Genomic DNA, 15,608 nt, shown 5'->3' on the forward strand with positions numbered 1-15,608 from the left:
GCATCCTCCATAGCAGCTGACGCTGCTGAGTGTCTGTATCCACACGGAGGGATCCTGATGCTCCAGGGTCTGCGAGGTACGGCTGGCTCAGATTCGCCCACTGTGAGCAGGATTCGCCCACCCAAAGTCAGGATTCTAAAGTTAAACCTGTTAGGGTTTAATGCAGTGGTTAAGATGCTACTTGGGACAGCTGCTGCATCCCGTCTTGGAGTAGCTAGGTGTGGGCCCCAGTTCCTCTCCCGGCTGCCTGCTGATGTGCACCCTGGGAGGCAGCAGGTGTTGGCTCGAGTACTTGGGTTCCTGCCACTCATGTGGGAGACCTGGACTGAGTTCCTGGCCCAGCCCAGCCTCAGCTGGTGCAGGCATTTGGGGAATGAACCATCAGATGGAAGATGTCTGTCTCTCTAGCTGATAGACCAACTACGTTTGGAAAAAATAAAGCAAAGCCTGCCTGTGACTTCTGCCTTTGGTTCCATCTCTGGGTCTGACAGTTCTGCTGCCCCCCAAGATGCCCATCTCCCTGGGTGAGCCCATGGCCTCCTGAGACTGGGTACAGCTCAGCCTAGGCTGCTCTCCAGCTCCACAGTCATTACCAGCCTACGCTGGGCACCGTGGCATTCAGGGTCAGCCCTGAAATCACAGCTCCCTGTAGCTATCCAGCCCCTGCCTGGACAGACAGGGCCACTGACCACTCAGCCCGGCTTCTGCATCATAGAAACAGAGCAGAGAAAAACAGTGGGAGACAGAGAACACAAGAAAAAAAAAAGCCCCAGATGCTCCTGCTTTTTCTTTGAGTTTCTGTCCCCTTTGCAGTTTCCCTCATCGCCTAGACTGTTCATGGTCCCTGACTTGGGTCTTGGTGGGACTTTTGTGTTTAGTGTCATGATACAAAGGAGCATGTCCCTGGTCAGAGGGCTCTCGTGGCCAGCCTGCCCGCCCCACTGAGGTTCCCAGCCTGGCTGTTTAACACTAGGCGGCAGTGGGCTGGGGGCCGGCGATGTGGGGCCATCGCCATCACCACAGACCTGGGCGTACTGTCCTCTAGGGATCCTAAGGGGAAGAACTGGTGTCGAAAACTGGAGACGATGCAGCCAGCCACAGCTGGGCTTGCTGAGCAGGTTCTGGCCCTGGGCACGAGTCCAGCCATCTTGGGAGCTGCCAAGGATGTGACTCCCAGGCCGGGGCTGGGCGAAGGGAGGTTCCCAAGTCTGACCTGTAGCCAAGCTTAGGGAACTTCTCCCGCAGGAAGCACCTGGGTCATCTGGCATTGTCCCAAGGGGAAACTCGGAAGCTTATTTTGTTCCTTCAAGATAAATATAATTATTAAATATTAGATAAAACTAGATATTCGTTGATTACAGTCAGTCCCCTGCATCTGTCAGTTCTGTGCCAGGATTTGTTGAAAAATTCACCAAACATTGTGTGTGCACTATAATTGGATGGACTTTTTTCTCCTTATTCCCAAGCTGATGTATTACAAATGACACATGCATTTCAAGCACAACTTACGAAACATCTATGTTGTGTTAGGTATTGTAAGCAATTTTAAATACAAGAGGATGAGGGTAGGTTCTGTGCAAATACTACACTGTTTGATATAAGGAGCTAGAGCACCCCCACATCCAGGTATCTGTAGAGGGTGCTAGGGCCACCTCCCTGTGGACCCTAGGGGACGATTGCATTGACAACACGGCAGGCACTGTTGCAGGCCCAGGGAACACAGTCGAGGGTGACACAGTCGAGGGTAGAACAGTCGGAGCCCCTCCCTCATGGCCTCTACACTACAGCCAGGGAAGCGATCGGTGAAGCTATGTTCTGGCTTCCAGAAGGCCACAGTCGGCAGGCTCTCGTGCCTGCACAGAAGCTGCTAGGAGTCCAGGGAACACTGAAGCCCCGAGCAGAGCACTTGCACTCCGGTGCTCCAGTCTGGCTGATGCTCTTCCCTCCCCAGAAAGCACACGTGGGAGGGTCTGCCCTTCCCTGGGACCAGAGACTCCCTCCTCCTGGGGAAGACGGGCTGCTGTGATAGGTGTGTGGGGCTCCAGGAGATGCTGGTGTCAACCCCTTGTGTCTTTTCCAGGCTCCAGACTCGGGGGTGAACGACCTAGAGGAGCAAGACAGGTAAGCATCCCGGGATCCTGGAGCAGGGATGCGCCCTGCTTCATTGACGGGGCAAACCAAGGGCTAAGGACACAGGGGTGGGCTCAAGGCACCCTCAGAGCTGAGCTGAAGGCACCGCGGGCCCGGTACCCAGCCTCCTGCCTCCCAGCCTGACACTCCCAGGGCCCATGAGTCCCTGCGGCTCTCCAGAGCGAGCAGAGAGGGAAGGCAGACAGGGAGTGCTGGCGCTCCTGCCTCTGCTTGGAGGGGCTCACACAGAGGCAAGGCCAGGGTTGCTCTGCTTTGGGCCAGACCAGAGAGCTGGGAAGGAAGGGAGGAGACCCAAAAGGAGCTGTCAGCCCCATTCCAGCCACCCTGTTGCCATCTGAGGGATGCCTCCCAGGACCAGAGCAAAGCAGGGACAAAGCTTCTGTGAAACAGACCAGAGCGGCCGAGGGAAAGGGCTGTTGGCAAGGACGGGCTCAGGGAGGCACCCACGTGCTTTCTGCTTCTTGCAGGATGGAGAAGAGGCCAGAGCAGGCGTGCATGGGCGTGGTGACTGGTGAGTAGGGCCTTTCCGGGTTTCACGGCCAGATGCTACGTTGCCCCCATCCCTCCCGACATAGCAACATTGCTGCCGATCGGCTACCTGGGAAAAGGGGAGGTGTTCTGAGGGGACCTATAAAGGAGCCAGGGTGACTGGAGGGTGTGAGGAGCGCCTCCCAGGGTTTCTGGGCAGAGAGAAGCCAGGAGGCTGTGGGTGAAAATTAAGGGACATAGGAGAGGGGTCCAGAGCCAGCTGGGCCGTCAGGTCCCCGGGGCTGGACCAGCCCACTTCACTTGGCCATCTCTCTCTTGCTTGTAAAATAAATCTGTCACTTGGGTTCAGGGCAATGAAATGAAGAAAATAAAGGTCAAGCGTAACCCCACTCTTAGGAGGTCATTGTTGCTAACGCTCTGGCCTTTCTGTCCACGCGTGCGCCTGTGCGTCTGTCACTCGGGCAGCTAATACGTCTACCGTGGGAGGTGCTCCGTGCCTCCATTAAGTTATCCTAAGACCCCAGCCGAGGTAGCCCCGTGGAAAGCTGCAGTCTCCTATGCCTGTGCTCACGGATGGAGGGCGGGGGAGCACCTAGGGCTCCACATAAGGCGAGCAGACCTAGACTGCGAGGCAAGCGCTCGGCAGAGCTGACACCCGGGGCGGCAGCTGGGGCCCTGTCAATCCAGCCAGCGAGTTGACACCAAGAGCCTGCGAGCACTGGGCTCCAGGAAGGACGGGGATGAACAGGACTGGTGCCGCCTTCAGAACTCAAGATCCGCCCTCCAGGATCTGACTGACAGGCGAGAGGGGACGGGTGGGCAATGCGTTTGCCACAAGGAAGCCCATCGCTGCTTGGTCGCTGGGCCTGAGCCTGTTTACCTCTAAGAGGTAGGAAAAGAAAAATGAAGCGACACACTGGGGGCATCTGGGGAGAGCCGTGCAGCCTGGGTCCTGAAGCCGCGTGGCAGCGGCCCTTTCGCCTGACTTCTCCGTGTGCCTCGTTCTTCCCTCCCCAGCCCTGTAGCGAGTCAGGCCACCCGGCTTCGAGTGCAGCATGGCCAGGGCCCCCAGCTGGCTGCAGAAGGCAGTGGGAGGGCCAATCAGAGGCAGGACTTGAAGCAGATGCTGATGACGTGAGCATGCCTGGAGAGAGAGGGGGGCGGAGTGTGTGTGCCACACCTGGGTGCCCAGCAGGTGCCCAGGAAAGTGTTCTTGGGATACCCGGGCCCCTTTGGGGGCTCAGGGACTGGGTGGACCTGGCCCTCCTGGCCTTCAGGACCTGACCGTGGTGAGCTCCGGCACCAGCCGTGCCTTGCTCGTGGCCGGCTTGCAGATAGAAAAACTGAGTGTTAGAGGGGTAAACAGACCTCCGAGGTCACTTGGGCAGTAAGTGACCGAGGCCGTGAGAACCTGTGTGGTCCAGCCCACAGCCTGCTCTCTTTGTTCTGATCCCACTGCCTCCAGGGATCCCAGATGGGCAGTGTGAGGACAGAGCCAGGCACACCGCAGGGTTAATCAAGTTTACGTGCAAAGATCTGAGGTCTTCTTTGATTGTAAAGGAACATTAGAATACAGATACCTTTAACCTGGCAGGCAAATATCTTCCTGCTACCCAGCACCGGAGAGCTGTGCTTTGTGCTCCTGTGACAGGGACAGTGGCCCGTCCCCTCCAGCAGTGCACGCACACATGCTGTCCCTGTCACCTCTGACTTGGCTCAGAGCTTCCTGTTTGCCCATCACGTATGGGAGACAGGTTCCTTCTGCAGCTGGTCAGGGGTTAGAGAGTGAAGCTCGCCCTTTTGGATTAAGGATGGGGGAAACTGAGTCACACACGTGTTGGGTGGCTGTCGGAAATCACAAAGCCAGGTAATGAGCTCCTGGCTTGTACCCAGCTCTCCTGCCTGCTTCCTCTGCACGGTGTTGGCAACCTTCCCTGGGAGCCTGTGTGAGGCCACCTTCTAGATCCCGCTCCCGGGGGCCCCGAGGCCCTGATGGGTGGGGGCAGGAGGGAAGAGGGGCTGTGGAGAGGGAGGCAGCATCTCCCTCCCGTGACCCCCTCCCCACTCTGCCCTCTCCTCTCTCAGGAACAGGATGCCACTTAACTGCTGCTGACAGCACTATTTTTAGCAGTCCCCAGGCTGTCAGCTCTGGGACATGTTCTCTGTGTGTTCCCCGGAGCTGTCCCGCCCTGCTGTCGCTCTCAGGAGGAGAGAGGAGGGCGGGAAAGCAGCCCAAGCGGTTAGAAGTTGAGCCGTTCGGGTGATGGGGGCAGCCTACAGGGCATCTCTCGGCCTCAGTTTCCCCTAATGTTATAGGAAGTCATTCTGCCAGGGGCTCGTTCCTGGGGGTGAGGTGAGTGAAATGCAAGGAGAGCGCTCCACGTGTGGCCTGGCCGAGCCCTTGATGGATGCTCGAGGTTAACCCCACGGCCAAAGGCAGGGTGTGATGGTCGTGCCGTGGAATGGGGGTCTCCACCCCCGCCCCCCAGGGGATGCCCAGATGCCGAGCCCAGGGCCTCAACCTGGTGCCCTCTCCAGTCCTTTCAGACATCATCGGCCGTTTCAATCCTTCCGCTCTGATGCCGCTGTGTCCTGAGACGAGACTTGTACCTCGTGGAGGTGCTGAGTAAGTTCCTCTGCTGTCTCCCTCCGGGTGTGTGTTCCTGCAGGCCTGGGGCACGCACGTGGGAGGATTCGCCGGAGCTGGCAAAGTCAGAGGCTTAAAAATAGAGGTGTACATTAGGATGCCTCTCCCGTGCTAATGTCAGCTGGTCTGATGGGTCTAATTTTAAAAATCCAGGTCACTGTCTGCCCCTAGAACCAGGGCTGGTCGTGTGTAGCCTCAGGCTCAGAGCCAGGCTCCTGGTCTGGGCTGAGGGCCACGCTTCTGGCCTCAATACAATAATATTGAGCTGATTTTTCTCTCTGTTTCCTTTCCTTTTTGCAGAGACTTGTGGATGCAGGCTACAGAGCTGGTGAGAAGCATGAGAGAGAACCCGGTAAGAAGTCAAGTAATGCTGGTGCGATTGGGCTGCCGGCATTGGCTAGGGCCAAACGTACCGGGTTGGGTGGCCGTGAACATGGTGACTAGCAATGCCAGGGCCCTGCATCCGTGCCCTTCCTCTGGTGCTGCTCTGGAGGTCATGTTTAAAAAGGACCAATCCTTTTGTTCAGTATGGCTTTCTATGTGGTTCTACCGAGGGTCGGCCATCTCATGTAGATGGGTGGCCGAGAGCTTGGGTCCCCGAGTAGGAGCGGTTTGAGTTTGAATCCTGAGCCTCCACCTGTTAGCTGTGTGATGCTGGGTTGGATACTGAACCTCCCCAAGCTTCAGGTCATGAACTGGGGTGATAAGAGTCAAACTGTAGGAATCAGGATTAAATGAGGCATTGGATTTGCCTGGCAGAGTCGAGGCTCACAGACCAAAGCAGTCATTATGGTTGGAGTGGTGACGACTGCTGTTGGCGATTACCACCTGCGATTTCCCTCTCGCGGCGGGGCCGCTGTAGTGCACCTGCTGGGTGCCCTGCTCCCACTCTCCTAGCAGTTCAGGAGCCACGGACGTGTCCCCTGACCTTTCGTGCTGTCCTTCCGGGCGAGCATCCCACCAAGGCGAGCTGGCCACCATGCGGAGCCTGGGGACGCTGCTGTCTCCACCTTACAGGTGTTAAATAGCTGACCGAAGCAAGCATGGTCCTTCCTCATCATCCGGGGCCGACAAACGCAGGAACTGCTCCAGGAACACTTGGTTCCCCCTAACAGGGGACTTCCAGAATTTCTGAAACAACAGGAATAATGTGATTCTGCAAAATAGCTGGGAGGTCCTGAATCCAGCCCAGCAGACTTACAGATGAGGCAACTGAGGTTCCAAGAAGTCAAATGGCCCATCCAAGGCGACACGGCTGCTTACAGCTAAAATCGGAAATGCCTCGTTAGCAGTGCAAAGTTCCTCAGCTACCCCTGCTGCCTCCTTAAAAAAACACTTGGTTTTTGATACATGGGTAACACATGTTTTTTATAGAAAAATCGGGCAACACGAACAAATAGTAAAGCATCCTTAAACCCACTGTGCAGTGATAACTGCCAACAGCTTGTGTGGTTCTGCCGTGTTTTCTCTAAGCACGTGGCTCTGCGTCTATTTTATAAAGCAGGCATGTTCCTGGATACAGCTAATTTGATAACCCACTTTTTGGGATATATTACTTCCTGTGACAATTTAATAACTTCAGCTTCATTTTAATAACTGCGTAGTATCTCATCTCATGAGCGTCCCACGATGTGCACGTTAATGTTTTCAGCATTTATGTTTCCAGTTTTTCATTCTTATGCACAAGGCTTCATCACTGTAGCTAAATCTTTCATGATTTGCTTAAACTACATTTTTGGGAAATAGAATTATTGAATTAAAAAGTAAACCCTTTTATAAAAAATGGTTCTTGGGTAGTTTGCCAAATTGCTTCCTAGAGCAATTCTGCTACTTTAAACTCTTACCACATACTTCTTTTGACAAAAAAAAAAAAAAAAAAAAAACCATAAATGTGATTTTAAGTGGGTGGGTGTGTGAGATTAAAAGACGAGACAAGGAGGAAGTCCTTTTGGCTTCCGATCTTACTGCTGTCTCTTTCATGCTGTTGTCCTTTTCTTTAGCAACTTGACTTTGAACATGACTGGAAGCTCATCAACGTGTTCTTCAGTAACATAAGCCAGTGTTTCCCATGTCCCTCTGCTCAACAGGTAAACTGGACGTTGGGAGGCTGGGAAGGTTAAAAATGCTTGGGTGGGGGTGTGAACAAATCCTGCCAGATCCACACTTGTCAGACAGGGGCTGATGCCACCCATCAGAATTCCAGTGGGTAGATGGATAGTGGATGAGTAGATGGGTGAGTGGATGGGTGGCTGGGTGGGGGTGAGTGCATGGGTGGGTGAATGGATGGGTGGGGGATGATTGGATGGATGGGTGGGTGGATGGATGGATACTCAAGGAAACAGCCTATTTCAAAAAGTTCATAGAAAATGGAAATAAAAGTTTATTTTGGTGCAAAAAATTTGAAATCTGGGCATATGAGGGGTTTTCAAAAAGTTCATGGAAATTATTTTGAAAGCTATGTGTGAATTTAAATTTTAAAAAATCTTAACTCCACTTTCCATGAGCTTTTTGAAGTACCCTTAAACGCAGATAGGTGTTAGTATAGTCTGTTTGTTTCTGTTGTTAAGTTCACGTGGCGCAAGGCTGGTCTTCTCGGCATTGTACGTGTAAGCCCGGTGGTGACACACATGCTCACGATGGCGTGCGCGGAGCCGTGCGTCAGCCGGCACAGGCAGCGGCTGATTATCACTGCCCATCCCTCACCTCGGGAAACAGAACTAGAGGCGTAGATAAGCGGAGTCCAATGGTTGACATGCAACCCGGGATAATCGGCTTCCTAGTTAAAATTTATTTGGCCTCTTCTAATTTCGATTTCACGCAAGTCTCTAACTTAGGAAATAAAGCAAGCCCTGTGGTCACCCCTTTGCCCCTGCATCCTGCTGGTAGTGGAGAGGTTGCTGCTGAGCTGAGGGACTGTGGACAGCATGTCCCAGGCTCCTCGGCTTTCCTGGGAACCGAGCACGAAGCACGTGGCTGCCTTTATCATTTAGGCAGGTAGCTGACCGTGGACGTGGTGATGGGAGGCTTTATTGAAGATCATCCAGGTTAAGGTCAGTTGAAAGTTGAAGGGAGTGTCCAGCCAACGACAGCCCCAGTGACAGAAGTGGCGCCTGGCTCTTCAGCAGCGGGAAGCCTGCTTGCTGTCAAGCTGGTCTTGACGCTTTGGGCAGCCCTGTGGTCTGCTCCCTGGACTGCCCCAGGCTGCAGCATAGGCATGGCTGTTTCTTGATGCTCTGTCCTCTGTATGTCCCCCCTTTATGTCCCTCTGCAAAAACCTGGCTCCTGCCTGCCTTCAAATGCCCTATGCTCCACCTGACTCCTGGCCCACCACCAAAACCCCCCATCCTATAGAGGTGCTGGGTCTTGCGAGGATGCTTGTGGAAATACCCCCTCCCTGTCCAGCTCCACAGACCCCTATTCCTGCAGGTCTGCTGGGCCACAGCATATAGAAAATGATTTACCATTCCAGTTCACTCTTTTCTTCAAGGTCAAGTGATATTTAACGTGGCCTGTTTGTTCTTGGCCACATACCTCTTTTTAGACATCATGCAAACAAACATTAATTCAGGAATGCATGCATGCCAGCACTTAGGCACTGCTGCATTTCTCTAAATAACCACTCACAGAGTCCTCCATCTGTAAAGTAGCATAGTCTGTATAAATTCACTCTCTTCTTACCTACAGAGACATGCTGTTGTATCTGAGTTTGTTCATGCTAGCATTTGATATATATTTTTAAATATTTATTTATTTATCTGAAAGAGTTACAGAGAGGGAGAGTCTCCATCCACTGGTTCACTCCCCAGATGGCCCCAACGACCAGGGCTAGGCCAAGCCAAAGCCAGCACTTTCATCTGGGTTTCCTATATGGATGACAAGGGCCAAGTACTTGGGCCATCTTCCACTGCTTTTCCCAGGCCATCAGCAAGAAGCTGGATTGGAAGTGGAGCAGCCGGGATACAAATTGGCACCCACGTGGGATGCTGGCGTTGCAGGTGGCGGCTTTACCTGCTATGCGACAAAGCCAACCCTGTGATTTTAAAATAATGGTTATACATTCATGGATCCTTACACTCATTCATGATTTCATGATTTCTTTCATATACCCTATCTTTTTTCTTTTTTTTTTTTTTTTTTGGGGACAGGCAGAGTTAGAGACAGAAAGGTCTTCCTTTTTCCATTGGTTCACCCCCCAAGTGGCCGCTAGGGCTGGCACATTGCGGCTTGTGTGCTGCACCGATCTGAAGCCAGGAGCCAGTTGCTTCTCCTGGTCTCCCATGTGGGTGCAGGGCCCAAGGACCTGGGCCATCCTCCACTGCCTTCCCGGGCCACAGCAGAGAGCTGGACTGGAAGAGGAGCAACTGGGACAGAATCCGGCGCTCTGACCGGGACTAGAACCGGGGTGCCGGCGCCACAGGCGGAGGATTAGCCTAGTGAGCCGCAGCGCCAGCCAACATATACCCTATCTTGTATGCAAGAATTCCCACATGAATTCTTGTATTATTTCAGGTACTTCTTCAAGCATTTTTTAAAATTTTTATCTATTTTATTTGAAATGCAGAGAGACTGAGACAGAGGGCTTACATCTGCTGGTTCACTCCACAAACGGCTACATAGCCAGGGCTGGGTCAGGCTGAAACCAGGAGCTGGGAGCTCAGTTTGGTCTCCCATGTAGGTAGTAGAGATCCAAGTACTTGAGCCATCACCTGCTGCCTCCCAGGATCTGCATTAGCAGGAAGGCGGAATCAAAAGCAGAGCTAGGTTTGGACTTCAGTATGGGATACAGGCGTCCCAAGCCCTGCATCAGTGCTCACTCCCAAGCATTCTGCTGTCAATGCACAATGCATTCCTGTGTGCACAGATTCACCTTGAAGCACTTAACCAAAAGTTAGAATAGAATATAATAAACGACAAAGCTTTTGAGTTAAATGTATGTAATTAAGTAAACGTGGTTCATGACAAAAATTGTTTTAAGAATTTTATTTGCTTATTTTAAAGACAGAATAACAAAGGGCAAGGAGAGGAAAGAGCTTTCATTACTGGTTCACTCCCCAGATGGCTGCAAGAGATGAGGCTGGGCTAGACCGAAGCCAGGAGCCAGGCAATCCATCCTGGTTCTCCACATAGACAGCAGGGGCCCTGGCACTCTGGCCATCTTCTGGTGCCTTCTTGGTGCAGGTGCAGAGCAGCCAGAACTTGAACCAGAGTTCCAGTATGGGACGCTGGCATCTCAGGCTTCAGCTTAACCCACTGCACCACAACCCAGGCCCCCTTGAAAATGTCTGGTTCTTGTTCTGTGGATAGTGAAGAAAAATGCCTACCAGGTTCTTAAACACAGAATTGCTGGGCCTCAGATATGTGTACTTTAGTTTTTAATAAAGTTTGCCCAGTTGCTCTCAGCAGTAGCTGGACTCATTTATATCCCACCAGTGGGCAAGAGCCCCTATTCGAATAGTGCTTCCGACATTGGTTGTCATCAAGCTCAATGATTTTCGTTAAGATGTGAAACTCCCTCAAGATCTCGTCATGTTGATATCCAAGGATTAAGTTTCTTCACACTTAGAACCTCACACTTGTAATTGGTTGCAAACATGTGACGAAAGTAGCCATGCCTCACTCTTAGTTTAAATGGCTACAAACCACTGACTTAATCTCCATAAATTTAGCTCAGTGTAGCAATGCTTGCTAGCAGATGCCCAGACACCCTCTGATTGCATTTTTCTTTTTGCTTTTCCTTTTTTAAGCTTCTCTCTCTCTCTTTTTTTTTTTTTTTTTTTTGTTAGAACACACATGCGAATATTCCCATGCTCTAGTTCACTCTCCAAGTGCCCACAATGGCTGGGACCGGGCTAGACCTCAATCCGGGTCTCCCATGTGGGTGGCAGGGACCCAGCTATTTGAGCATCACCCGCTGCCTCCCAGGGTGTGCACTGGCAGGAAGCCGGAGTCGGGAGCTGCAGCAGAATGTCAGACTGGGCCATTGCAATGTAGGAAGCAGATGTCCTAAACCCTGTCTCAACCACTAGGCCAAGCACTCGCCCTTGACTTTCCCTTTGTACAAAGACACCAAAGGCTTTGGATCCTAGAACAAACCCTACTCCATCCCATTTACCCCCCAAGGACCTTATGAGCCCAATGTCTGACTCTCTTGGCCCCCTCGGACCATTCTGTTGGCTCCTCGTTCTACGCTTCTATAACCAGACCTGGACTCCGTCCCTAGTCTTCCTGGTGGTACCTCCACCAGGTACCTGGTGGTACCTCCAGCTGTGCCTCCCTCTTTAAGCTACCTCCCCATTGAGAAATCCCTATGCGTTCATTCATTACAAATGCCCTCTATAGCATTTTTCTATTGCTCAAAGCACGTCCCAGTAAGATCTCCCCTCAGTGGTTGTCACAGTGCACTAGGGGTGCTGGGGTGTCTCTGAGGACAGAGACTAAGAAGGTGGCTCCAAGCCCCACCCAGATTCAAAGAGCAGCTCTTCCTTTATTGGTCGTGTCACAAGATTCCTACAAAAGATGCTCCGTATTAACAGGAGATGTTAAACTACCTGGATTCCTTTAGTGAGAAACTGACAAGAGCTTGTGTCCACATTCGCTCTTCAGTGGTTTAAGACCAAAGCCAAAAGAGTAAAATCAGGAACTGTCTGTTAGGCAGTTATGTGGCCTTTTAGCTGTTCGAAGATGATATTAGCTGTTCTAAGACAGGTGCTCCAGAGGTTGATGGTACCCAGCTCTTCCAGGAGCACAATACTTTTAGTAATTGCGTGCTGTTCGCTGCTCTCGAGTTAAAGCCTAGTTGTATTAGCAAGTAAGCCTTTAAAAAGGAATCAGAAGGAGGGAGAAAGCATACGTGGAATTTTTTACAAGTTTGTATGGATCTTAAAATTTTTGCACCAAAATAAACTTGCCTCTTAGTTCTAGTTTTCCCTGGACATTTGGGGGTCCCTCATCCATATTTATTCATTGCCAATGCCATTAGAAAGCTGTGTCAGCATTTTGGAGGGTGCACCTGCAGTGTGACCGTGGTTCAGGGGACCCAAAATTGTTCCTGTCTTCTGATTGAATAACCCTAAATAACTTAGTAGAAAAAGTCAAGTTTGCTCTCGGGCACGTGTTTGACCACATTCTTCTGAATCTTGCGGCAAGATATCAATGGAAAAGCACCCGTCCCTTTGACAAACAAGGTTGTTCCTGGCTTGGGCTCAGGGAGGAGTTTGTCATGGAGGTTGTGTAGAAGGGGAACTTGTTACAGGAACATGAAGGCATCCACTAAGGAGTAGGACCAGCTGGTGGCCCAAGTGGCATCCATTCAGAGCCTGGAATGATGGTGTGGCCCCAGTTTCGTCGGCAGCTACAAGCAAGCGGCTCGGGTGTCTAAAGCGGGGTTTGCTCTCCAGCGAGAACCCCCGGCTTCCTACAGGATTGAATGTCCTAAGTGTGGTGCAGGTGGCTGCCGGGCTAGTTCCAGACAGAGCTGAACGTCCACCTCAAAGAGACGTGGAAGGAAACCAGAGAGCAGCCCTTGCTGCCCTGGCCACAGACAGGGCTGAACCAGCTTCCCAGGGGCAGGCCCGGGCCAAAGCAGGGACAGGCAGTGGAGAGCTGGAGCCATGCCATTCCTCCCACGGCGGGCACCCGTGATTGGCAGCTGTCTCCAGAGTCGCTGCCTGTGTCGCCGCAGGAAACAGAACCGCCCCCCGGCCTGCCTTGTCCTCCTGTCTAAGCCACGTCCCCTCAGGGGACAGCCAGTTGCAGGCAGAGCAGGGTCTTGTCTTGTACATCTTATTCGTCACTTGGGAAGGGTAGGCCAAGGTCGATGTTTGATTTGTTTTCGCTCCCCGCAGGAAGGGGTGGGGTGTGTGCCAGGTAGGAGATGCGTGGACCCTTGGGGGACAGGGGCCTCTCTGCTTCCTCTGGGAGCCCCTCCCTTCCCTGGAGCTAGTGTGGCCCCACGTGGAAGTCCCCAGGCCATCTGGAGCCTTAAGCCCAGGGTCAGTCGTGTCCCCGCAGACCTGGGAGCGAGTCCATCAGCTGTGGGGAGGGAGCGGCCTCCCAGGCTGCGCCTCAGTGCACGTGGGGGTCTCACTCACTCTGCTGCAGCTGAGTCTGCCCCTCCATAAAGAACTTCTGGTGTGTGGGGGGGGAGAATCCCCAGGGGGATGTTGGGTTGGGGGTGCTCTGGGTATTCACGCTTACTTCCGCGATGGTGTTTGGATGGGTCCTTTGCCCGTGATCTGGCCTGGTGGGGTGGGGTAGGGGGAGCAGGGCTGGCCCATGTAAGTCTGGGTGCCCTGGCCCCGTGGCTCCCCCCCCCCCACTCCTGCTTAGCGCAGCTGTCTTCTCACAGAAGGGGCTCGTGCCAGGGGTCATGGACAAGCTGAAAAAGACCCTGGACTACTTGCAGCAGGAGGTAAGATGGGCTGCTGGCCTGGGGAGACCTCGCCTGGGTCTCCCATAGCTCCAGGAAGCCGCCCTGCTGAGGACCTGTGGGGTGGGTCCTGGTTTACCCCCAAGGTGGGGGCGTGGCCTCCTGCAAGGATGAGGAGGAGTGAGACCCTCGGGACAAGGAGCTGGGGTTCTTGCCCAAGAGCCGGCAGCACAGGTACTGGTAGAGCACCCCCTTTTCAGAGTCACTCGGCTCCTCCCTGGCCACTTGGAGGCCCTGCTCTTTCAGAGTCTGGACAATGGTGGGCAAGAGGGGCGGGGGACCCTAGCATGAGCGTGATGACACGGTCAGTGCTAAGACCTGGGGGGGCTCTGGTGACGTTCACCTCCCTGCAGTAGTTCCCCGGCTTACCCTGTGGGGCGAGGTGCCCTGGCCACCAAGTGATGGCTAAGGGTATGTTTCTGGGTTGACAGCTTTGGACCCACCCCACCCAAGCATCTCCCCGAAGGACTTGTGCCTGTGTTCACCAAGCCCACCCTCTCCTCTAGACCTGCAGTGGGCCCAAACCTGGGCCCCTGGAGAGACCCCCTGGGCAGCCACAGTGACTCGGCCAACACTCACCTTCTTCCCCTGTGTGTCCCCCTAGGTCCCCAAAGCGTTCGTCAACCTGGTGGACCTCTCGGAGTTGGCAGCATTCTCTCACTGGCGTCAGGGGGCTCAGCTCAGGTAAAGGGGAGGTGGGCAGGGAGCCACACCTGCTGGGTGGGCACTGCAGGTGCATCAACCCAACGAGAGAGCCTAGAGATGAAGGCTGAGGGGCCAGGCGCTTGTCTGAGCCCACGCGCGGGTGGAGCGGGCCCCCCACCAGCTATTGTTCTGGGGACTGACGTATAGGGTGCAGCAACAGTCAGTGTGGACGATGTCACTCCAGAGGCGCTAACCCCACCAGGGTGACGTGAGAGTCATGAGAAAGGCTTGACAAAGCATCGCTAAGCTGAGACGCGTGACTTCTGCAAAGGGGCCAGAAGAGGATGGGGTTGAAATACATTTAACTTCATGGAACTTGGTATCCAAGTGTTCCTGAAAAGTTTCAGAGAATTTAAACCTTTTGGACCCAAATCCTACGAATTCTGGCTTTGAAGCCAGAGAAGTTGTTCACATGAAAGAGTTGGGGCAAGGAGAATCAGAGAAAGGAGACAGGGGGTGGGGGGAGAGGAAGGGAGGGGAGAGGGGCGAAGGCCAGGGGGAGGAGGAGTGGGAAGTGAAAGGAACCGAAGGGGGTGGAGATGGAGGGGGGAGGAAGAGCAGCCCTGTGTCCTCTCACTGCTCACCAGAAGGGACAGCTGGGGACCGGGGCTCCGTAGGGCACCCTGTCCTTTGTTCCCCCTAACTCTGCCTCTCCCCTTCTCCTGCACCCTCTAAAACTCCAGCTTCTCCTTCCCCCCCTTGTGTGACCCCCAGGCCCCAGCAGCAGCCCCGCCCCCACTACTCCAGCTCTCATTTCCCCTTTGTTGCTACCTGCAGCCCAGCAGCCGAGCCCTGCAGTTGCTTAAGGGAGACCTCCCAGCTGACCAAGGTCCTGACGCAGTGGTCCTACCTGGTGAGCCCACTTGGGAGCCTGGGCTTTGGGCCCCGGGGGCGGGTGGTCTTGGAGGAGCTGGGATGGGAGGAACAAGTTACATTTGCTGGCTTGGGACTTCTCTGGCTGTATTCAGCACCGTGAGGACCAAAGTCAACACCCTGGGTCACTGCCCCATGCCTGGGTGTGACCTGGGGTCAGCAACACCAGCAGGGTGGCCGCGGGAGTTGGAGTCTGGGATCGTGGGGGTGCTGCCAGGGTGGGTGGGGAGATAGTGAAGAACTTTGCAAATTCCTTCTAGAAGGTCTGTGGTCAGCCTGTGCCTCAGAGTGCAGCCCACGGTCAGCCAGGGCTCC

At 53.7% G+C, this 15,608-nt stretch overlaps 1 protein-coding gene across 1 annotated transcript in view; it reads left to right on the forward strand.

Annotated features, from left to right (window-relative positions):
• Positions 1–15,608, forward strand: part of PLB1 (phospholipase B1) — a 114,240-nt gene that overhangs the window by 19,232 nt on the left and 79,400 nt on the right. Inside the window, exons 5-12 of the mRNA XM_062208826.1 lie at positions 2,081–2,121; positions 2,619–2,662; positions 5,179–5,266; positions 5,588–5,639; positions 7,288–7,374; positions 13,635–13,697; positions 14,320–14,399; positions 15,198–15,273. Of these exons, the coding sequence (XP_062064810.1) occupies positions 2,081–2,121; positions 2,619–2,662; positions 5,179–5,266; positions 5,588–5,639; positions 7,288–7,374; positions 13,635–13,697; positions 14,320–14,399; positions 15,198–15,273 (531 nt within the window). The remainder of the gene's footprint in view (positions 1–2,080; positions 2,122–2,618; positions 2,663–5,178; positions 5,267–5,587; positions 5,640–7,287; positions 7,375–13,634; positions 13,698–14,319; positions 14,400–15,197; positions 15,274–15,608) is intronic.

Source organism: Lepus europaeus, chromosome 13 (assembly GCF_033115175.1).
Source record: "Lepus europaeus isolate LE1 chromosome 13, mLepTim1.pri, whole genome shotgun sequence".
In the NCBI taxonomy this organism is placed as follows: domain Eukaryota; kingdom Metazoa; phylum Chordata; class Mammalia; order Lagomorpha; family Leporidae; genus Lepus; species Lepus europaeus.